Source organism: Thermobia domestica, chromosome 16 (genome assembly GCF_964235325.1).
Source record: "Thermobia domestica chromosome 16, izTheDome1.hap1.1, whole genome shotgun sequence".
NCBI classification, from domain to species: Eukaryota; Metazoa; Arthropoda; class Insecta; order Zygentoma; family Lepismatidae; genus Thermobia; species Thermobia domestica.
Genome location: NC_137469.1, coordinates 32,772,075 through 32,781,583, shown reverse-complemented (window position 1 = coordinate 32,781,583; position 9,509 = coordinate 32,772,075). Strand labels below are relative to the sequence as shown.

The 9,509-nt window shown below is 32.0% G+C and overlaps 1 protein-coding gene across 2 annotated transcripts in view; it reads right to left on the bottom strand.

Annotated features, from left to right (window-relative positions):
- Positions 1 to 817: 817 nt before the first annotated feature.
- Dscam2 (Down syndrome cell adhesion molecule 2) overlaps positions 818 to 9,509 on the bottom strand; it is a 558,607-nt gene continuing 549,915 nt past the window's right edge. For both annotated transcript variants that reach the window (XM_081742257.1, XM_081742256.1), the window contains exon 31: positions 818 to 8,292. In XM_081742257.1, the coding sequence (XP_081598383.1) occupies positions 8,040 to 8,292 (253 nt within the window). In that variant the 3' untranslated portion in view covers positions 818 to 8,039. The remainder of the gene's footprint in view (positions 8,293 to 9,509) is intronic.

Genomic DNA, 9,509 nt, shown 5'->3' with positions numbered 1-9,509 from the left:
AATTTCAATTCTTTTTCCATGACTGAAAACCATTGGAGAGCTTCTCTGTAGTAACGGGGGGGGGGGGAGGGGTGATATATGGAGACACTTTGATCCTCGCCAAGAACTTTCTGAAAAAAAGAAAGAAAGAAATATCCCCTTATACTGTATTATAGAGAATTATACACACAAATACTCAAGAACCGAATGAGGATATTAACAATTTCCTGCGGGAAAATTCTAGGTTCCTCACTTGACTGTGGGACATTCCAAACCCCAGGAAGGTCCACCTCCTAGTCCCTGAATCTGCCCATGCCAGGCACTTATATGCATTAAGACAAGAAGACATACACACATAACAAAAAATCAAAAGAATAGTACATCAAAATATAAACTAGATGGACTTCTTTCAAGACACCTCATTTTAAAATCAAAAATTTGGATAAAGATAACAAAAATGTCAGTGTTGTCAACTTGGAAATTATTTCTACATATGAAATAAAATATTTTTACGTGCGCAGTTATTCGTCAATTACTGTGTATAAAAATAGTTTTATTAAATATATCTAGCATCTACTTTACAGCGACGGTATGTTTTAATCATTGATAAACCAGAGGCGGTCAGCCTTTATCACTGAAAAACCAGAGGCGGTATGGCATACCACCGCATTCCGTCTCACTTCGACCACTGGTTATATACATATATATAAAAAAATAAAATTCAGTTTATAATAAAAGTTACAAAAATAAATCATTCACACTCAGTAATAACTATTCATCACGTTTGAAATGAGACAGGGAACAACAGTAAGTAGACAAAATAAAAATGATTTAAATGTAACGAATACTATATTCTTTATTGTAACAATTGTAAAAATAATTGAACAACACATTTAGATACATTTCTTTTCTCTTAAAATATGTACAGGAGAACACAGACAGTCAATCGTATAATGCGTCTTAACATGCGTAAATTTTAAATCATTTTATACAAAGCAACATTTACACTGAAAAGAATAGATACAATTGGGTAAAAGTATCGTATAAATTGTTGGCTCATATCTCGTTACTCACAAGGAAGTTCAACAATATATTTGAATGAAGTTGTATAATCGAGAGACTAATTTGTGTATGTATTTTGATTACAATTTTGTTATTAACAGATTCAGCGAAATTATGAATTTTTGATTGTCACTTCAAAATGATATTTTTATTCCAATAAAGAAACGATAATTTAACATTATATAGGTGTCTACGAATTCACAAACTAATAAATTTGCTAAATTTAACAATGTGATGGTAGAGTAAATGATAACTACTTTATTCTTATGATTAAATATTATTTCGACATATATTTGGTGCATTGACTGATGTTGATGTTTAATTGACAATTAGCGATTTTGTTTTGTTGTTTCTAAATGATTAATCATGTTTAAATTTTTCATGAATTTGGAATTATTTTGTTTTCACAAAATATCTGCGTGTATAATTTGATATAACATACAATGTTTGAAAAAAAAAGGAGAAATATCTGACCACGATTATTTGATTATAAATGTATAAAATATTTTGGTCAAAATATTTCATAAATCAACCGAAATTTTCAACGTAATACTAATGCTGTAAAATATATTTTAAATCAAAATATTTAACCTTTTTTTAAAATCCAAATATCATTGCGATGTATCACTTAATGCCCTGCTTTTTCTTTTTAAAAAATCGGGCTTTAAATATACCAAGAAGTTAATTTTTGTGAGTTCTATTAAATATTATGAAACTTTCAAATAATCTTTTTGTAAAGAAAAAAAAGTTATCTAATATCAACATGATAATAATAATTATTATAGAATATTAAAACGTATTTCTAATAAGAGCAACCGTATACAAAATTAGTTGTTTTAAAAAAGATATTGTTTTCTTAGATCACGAAAACAATAAATATCTTAATTTCAACATTAATATATTTTTATACAGTGTAATTTATATGCTTTAAATTTTAATCAGTACCTTATGTGTTAAGGACATTGCGTTAGGACTTTTCGTATCAGGAGAATGTGTGATATCTGCAAGAAATATTAGCAAACTTTAAACAAATTACCAACAGTGAAATATCAGCTTAAAATATATATTTAAATATCGCGAACTGGCACATTCAATATAGATTAATCATAATCTTTGAAGCCTCATGTTATCGCATTGAATGAGCTCTAATACTAGTTACCAACGGTAACAATAATTTACAGAGCAAAACCAGAGAAATCGTATAAATTTTCGCTTTCTCTCAAAGCATTAAATTGTTGCGTGCAAGTTTACTTTTGGCGCATCACTCGAAAAAATTGTTGAAAACTTATAATTCTTTCATTAATTTCCTTCTTATTGTCTCTTAAATGATTTGAGCTAAGCGACATGAAAATATTTCACTTGGCATAGATAAAATTCAAGGGGCCCATCAGAGGTAATTGCCGAAAAATTACAATTATTTTACAATTTAAGTATTTATACGGAGTCCGGGTGTATGGCATAAAAACTATTGCAAAAACACAACCAACGTGTGCTAGGTGGTTACTAAAAACTACGAATGCCATCTAACCAAGTCAGGACAGGGCGAAGCTGGGAGGCCCGAGTGCTAGCAAGAGATTGAGTCTGAAGGGAGCAGGCACGTCAGCGACGGTGGCTAGGCGCGTAAGGGAGATAATGAAAACAAGTGGGTGCGTGCAATGATACGAGTTGCAATTGCACTTGTCATGGTTTCATTCTAATAGCGCTCCATTTGTAAACATAAAATACAACTTCTGTGCATTGTGCAGAAAAACGCCGCCCGTGGAAAACAGCATCTAATGCAGTCGTCTTTCATATGTACTCACTTATTTTATCCGTCGTAAAGCACTTTAATATTTTTACATTTCAACCCTACACTTGTAAACCTAAAATACAGGTATATTACTTTGTATTTAATTCTATCGCCTGCAGAAATTTGATCTTTATAAATATCTATTTTCATGCAAAGAATTGAATTTTACCTACGAATCTTCCAAAATGTGGTACGCCAAAGTAAACCAGCACTAATTGCTGTTTTGTTTACATTATTGATATTTGGAATTCTTATATTTGTGAGGAATTCATAGAAAACACTGTCATATATGTATGATACACAATGAATGCAATTTACTTTTATTTCCAAAAAGAATATAGTGTAACAGTCAATATTCATTAACCATGTAACAGGTATATTATACATACAATCAAGTATGAAAGTTGAATTTCGTAATAATACAGTTTTGAAATGTAATTTCCATTGAAGAACCGTTAATTTAAAAATCGCTACAATTCTTCATCCGTGCCTACAATAAAATTATTTTTCCTACTCTAATTACAAATCGTATCAAAATTTGTCGTAATTTAGAATAACAATTATGAATCGTGTATATTTTTTTCTAAAGTCACACTTTTAGTGAATCAAAGTTTATAAGCAAATCTTGAACTTCTAAAAAGTTTGTAACTTTTTATTAATTTTTAATAAATATCATTAATATTTTGTTATCTCTTTTCTTAGTAATTCTCAATTATTGAAAGGAACTAATGAAGTATTACATACTCGCCAAAAGATTTAAATTTACCATTTTAAAGTTTTCCAGTAGTAGTAGTAGTGGTGTTGGTAATAATCAATTTTATGGGAAATTTGTATTCTCGTAAATGCGGAGTATTTTCTTTCTACAGTCATAAATAGACATATAGATAGATTGGATAAAAAGAGTAGAGGCAACACTGTTCTTTCGTCAGAGAGCTATGTTCCAGAGTACTACAAGATTTCCGTAGCTGATAAAGGAATGTTAGATGACGAAACGTGGTGAGTGGTAACGACTGTGTGTTATACAGTCAAAAGCAACAGCACTGTAAAATAAAGAAGGAATGTGGAAGCACCATACTACTATCTTTAGCAAAAATGAACAACGTGCGGGATCAAGATTGAAATAGTACAATCTTGTGGGCGCAGGTACAACAATGTTTTCAGGTGCTTTGTGATGATCTTTTAACAAAATGAAGAAACCACTTACAGGAAGCACTGTGACACAAGGGAAGCCATTAACCGTGCCATATGGCAATCTCTGCGCAACATCGACAAAAGATTGGCGCGCTGACGGTGTACGACACCTTCCACGAGTGTGGCAGAAGGTGATAGAGATGGGAAACGAAATGTAACAGGAATTCTTTTGTGTATAAAGCCAGATATGGATTAAAACAATGTTGCTATTACTTTTTATCTACAAAGTTAGGTACATACTTTCTACATGACATTCTGTCATTAATTTCCTAATAAATTGATTAATTAACACACAGATTTCAGTACAACACGAACTCTCTCTGTGTTAATTAAAGAAAGCTGAATTACTATTGGTCGATTCGTCTGGAAGTTATGACAAAGGAACATATATTGTACGAATATCGCTGGTGGCTGCTATTACTGTTCATTACTCTTAATGGAATAATTGATATACTTTTTCTTCAAATTGAGAATTTTGAATAAGTAGCTTTGCAAAGTAATGCGTGAATAGTAATACTTAATCCTTACTTACTGCTGCTTTGTGGAAAGAAACAAAGACGAAATGAAACTGAAAACATTTTTTATTTCACCTTGGTATTATAGGTTTAATTAATGTCTTCGGATCGATTGACATTGGAGTTTAAGTTCCTGTTCAGCATTGAAGTTACATAAGATGTGGACCTACAGCTTAATGTGAAATCTGAGTTACATGAGCTCCCACCAGAAATCGAACCCAGGTTTCCCGTCCGAAAACGCGTACGCTAATCATGTAGCTACAAGGGAGTTCATCCTCGGATCGAAAGATACCAACAACATATTTTATATTCTTTCATTTTACTGTAATTCTACTTATACTTTACAATATTTTTATCTATTTATTCAGTAGTTTCCTATTATGGTTTGCTATATTAAGCCCTTATACTGACATGTAAGAAAACAAATACACCTAGGTATAACATAATAAAGTAATTAAATAAATTCTACTAATCCTTAGAATATATTTCGAAGTAACAATATTTCACAAAAAATCTACTTTCCAATTGATGAATTTGAGCAATGATATAATTTAGTATCATGACGAAGAGAATTTTATTTCCCACAAAAAGTCATAAATAAATTAGTGGTCCAAGTTTGAAGTTTTTACATGATGTACTCATACTAATTACTGCACGAAAAATTGTAAAATGTTAACGTTGTAACGAAATAACGAAACGTCATGACCATCTTTAATCTTATAGATTTAGAAAAAAAGTTGAAAACAGATAAATATAAATTTCAGAATTAGATAGCCGAAAGTCTGGAAAGGTTGGAGGAAATTCTTGTAATTAAGTGTCTAGTATCACCATAATGTATGAAATTGCAAACGAATGAATAAATTTGCATTTCATATTCTAATATACGGTGACTCAAAAGATCTCTAGGAAACGTTAACAGTAGTACTCCCAGAGCTGTAGTCGAGGGTACACGGCGGTACACGGCGTATACCATCTGCTTAATCGTAGTCATTAGAGTGTACCTTCTACTTCAAAGCGTATAGTAGGCCTACTTTTAACTTTTGTTTCGTTTATATTTATTTATTTATTTAGTTAGTTAGTTAGTTGGGCCATGACTCTAATGATAACACGGCGTCGGGATGTGGCGTCCCCATCTTCCAGTTCTTTGGAACTGCAGTCAGCCACTGGTTCTTTAGGTTGGGGGTTATGCCGAACCGATCACCCGGCATTTAAAACTTGGGATCGAGCACTGTAGAAAGATAAGCCTCGGATATGGACTGCTCTTTTTGGGTGCCAACCTTGCTATGGCCTGTTTATGATAAATGGATTTGTGGTTTTAAGACGCATGGACCCGGAGTCGTGGGACGGGAACCGCACGAAATAGATCGAATTATGCCGTGAATGGTTGGTAAGAGTCTTTGGAAGTGGTGATTTAAGTAAGAAGTGTCATCAAGAAGGTGGCATGAAATGCTTTTAGACTATAAAGTAATGTATTCTTTAAATTTTACTTGAATTAATACATGCGTTTTCATTAAAAAAAAAAAAAAAAAAAAAAAAAAAAAGCCTTCTATGTCTTTTATGATGATCGTAGATGGTCACAAAACAGCGTATATCCTCTGAAAATTTTAGGACTACAGCACTGAGTAATCCTAAGACTAGTGGCGACGCTAGAGAAAGCAAGGGGCGAGAGTCCCCCGTTGGTTATGTATACCCCAAACAGGCACGTAGCTATGGAGGATCCGGATCCCGTTCGAAATCAGAAATGAAAAAAATTAAGGATGGAACAAAAAGAAACGAGAAAAAGAAGAATTAGAGTTAGAAATAAATGTTAAATAAGCAGTAGCCAATGATAACGCAAACTTGAGCACAGCGTTGTCGGCATGTGCCCTTTTCATTGTTTCCTCTTCGTTCCACCCTTACGAGGAACGCATTACCCGAATTACTTGCAATATATGGTGGCGAATGAGTAGGATATCCTGGAAAAGTCAGGGAATTTGAAATTTCTAGAAAAGTTACGGAATTCTCAGAATTTCTGCTACTAGTAAGGGAACTTCTAGCTTTTGAAAACATAGTGCCGTTCTGTAATAGTGTGGCGGTTTTTTTAATCATAATTTTTCGTCATCGCTTCTCTGCAATATTAAACATGTTATTTATTTCAGGAACTGTTTTCTATTGCTCCTTTAACTTGTAATTTGGAAGAGACATCAGCTGACGGAATAATAAAAACAAAAAGTTATGTAAAAAGAAAGTTCTGTTAACATTTGATTCAATAGAGAAGGGAAAACTGATATTGTAAAATATTTTACAAGATATTATTGGATATGTACTTTTTATAATAGTTGAGGTGATAATGAAAGGAAAATTGTTATATGTGAATGAACAGAGGAAGGAACGTACATATTGTAAAATCTTTTTCAACGCTTTTTTAAAATATTCTTTTACTCGAGATTTCTTCATAGTTTGTTATTAAAATGCTTACTAGCCTATCCTCATTTTGAAGTCCTAACAAATTAATATATGTTGCCAGTGAAATAATTTAGGTTGATCGAGCCCCTGGTGTGATAACCACAGTATTTCACATCATGCCTCCCCCCTCCCCTTACGAAATCCTGGCTACACGAACCCATGTATGTTGCCTGTAAAATAGTTTAGATTGATCGAGCCCCTACTGTGATAACCACAGTATTTCATGTCACGGACTCCCCATTATGGAAAGGGAGGAATATGAAACTTGTTTACGTTGGTCGCATTTGCTTCAATCTAAAATATACAAGTACCTAAAATAACTTATATCAAATAAGAATAGGGTATGATATTTCTGTATGATTCCACATATGTATGTGGCTAAATTAAGAAAATAAGTAAGTCAGACGTGTTACCAACTTAACATATTTTACTGTACAGCGAAATCTTTGTCAGTTGGACACTCTTAGATCAACATCCAACTTATACAAGTGTCCCAAAAAAAATTATATAATTTGCACATGATCATTTCCATAATGTTCCACACATACACATGTGGCTAGATTGAGAAAGTAGGAAATTTCGAGATATCACCAATTGTATTTTACTGTACAGCAAAATCTTCCTAGAGTGGCTACCTTTAGCTCACTGTCTAGTTCGAGTGACGAAAGTAAACTTATAGCACATGGTTATTTCTACAAATTTCCACAAACATATGGCTAAATTGAGAAAGTAGGTAAGTTAGCGATGTGGCTAACTGAACAGTTTTACTATATAAATATCAAAAGTATCGAGATATCCAAGTTTCGAGGATTCATCCTTAGTTACAACTTCAACAATAAACAAAAAGAAAAAAATGTATGGTAAATTCGTAACAGAACTTGAATCTTTGGTTATTTCGCAATTTTTACTTTCAGCACTTTAGTAAAGTTTATGTTTACTGACCTTTTAGTTCATTCTTTTTAAATAAACTATTAAAGCCAGTACGTCATTTATACTTTAAATATTTAAAGTTCTATTTTTAAAAGATCTTTTTTTCTTCTTTTTCGTTATTAATTAAATTACACGGCAATTGAGAAATCTTGATTGGCTTGGGAACCTGTCTGTGACCACAAAGATGATCTCAGTCCCAATTTTAATTTCTTCAATGTGTCTATGTCACACTCGGCTTCACTCAGTTCTGGTCTGTCGGGTGTTCCCCCAAACGAGGTGGGCTGTGGACAACAAAACGTAGACTCTGCTACTGTGGTCGGAGGGAAACCGTGGCCTCCCATATTTCTGAAGGAGACTTTGCTCGGAACTAGCCACTTCGTTCTGCAAAGAAAGAAAAAAAAAAAAAAGGACGAAAAATGATTTAAAGTAACTTTTCTACATAAAAGATCTTACTTGATCTAATTATCATTAAATTTACAAACAGCACAACAAAGATACCGACAAAAATGGAAGAAATTACCACATATAAAGATTTTGGCGTAAATATTACATGTAATTTATCATTTATTAACCATATCACTGAAGTGGTCCTTAACGTCTATAGACAGCTTGGTTCTATTATACGGAACACCAGAAATTTAAATGATGGTGTAGTTATGTTTATGTTGTATAATAGCTTGATTCGGACCAAAATAGAATATTCATGCCTTGCTTAGACTATATATTATAAATCACTTCACAAGAAAATAGAAAGTATTCAAAAGAAATTCGTAACGTATCTCTATTTTAAAACAATGGGAGCTTTCGCTACAAGAAACAAAATATCGTATAAAACCCTTTTAGATAAATGTAGCTATGTTAGTTTGAGTAACAGACGTGAACTTTTTCAACAATTATTTCTCTATAAAATTACGAATTTTTATGTTGACAATATTAATTTCTTACAAAAAAAAAAAAAAAAAAAAAAAAAAAAAAAAAAAAAAAAAAAAAAAAAAAAAAAGGACTCAATGCTAGACCAGGCTATCTACTGTATGTAAGCAACATCTGTTGACTGTAGATGTTCCAAAAACTGAAATGTATAAAGGCTCATCATTATATAGAATATGCAGTAGGTTTAATAGCATATCAATATTAAACAAAGATCTAGATTTAGCATTACCTCTGTCTCTGCATACAAAGAAATTAATATATATATTGTGTTAGAATGTAAGGCTATTATTTGACTTTTAATGGTTTCTTTACTTGTAATACTGTTCACATTTAATGGCTTTATACTCTGACGATAGTTATGATTGTCGTTGTCAGATATCTACAGGAATTTTGTCAGTATTCTTATAATTACTATTATGTATAATAATATAAATATTATATGAACTATCTATATTATGTACCTTCTGTAACTGGAGATTCTATTCTCCGTTCAAGGACAATAAATAAATAAATAAATTAACGACAGTCCTGTGTTAACGGGATTTCATTCACATTAAAGTCTAAACTCTCATATAGATTGCAAAAAAGTTTGCTTGGAAATATAGTTTACAAAGAAACTTTTCAGAATATTAAAATTATAGTATGGACAACTTGAATTGCTCATGTAC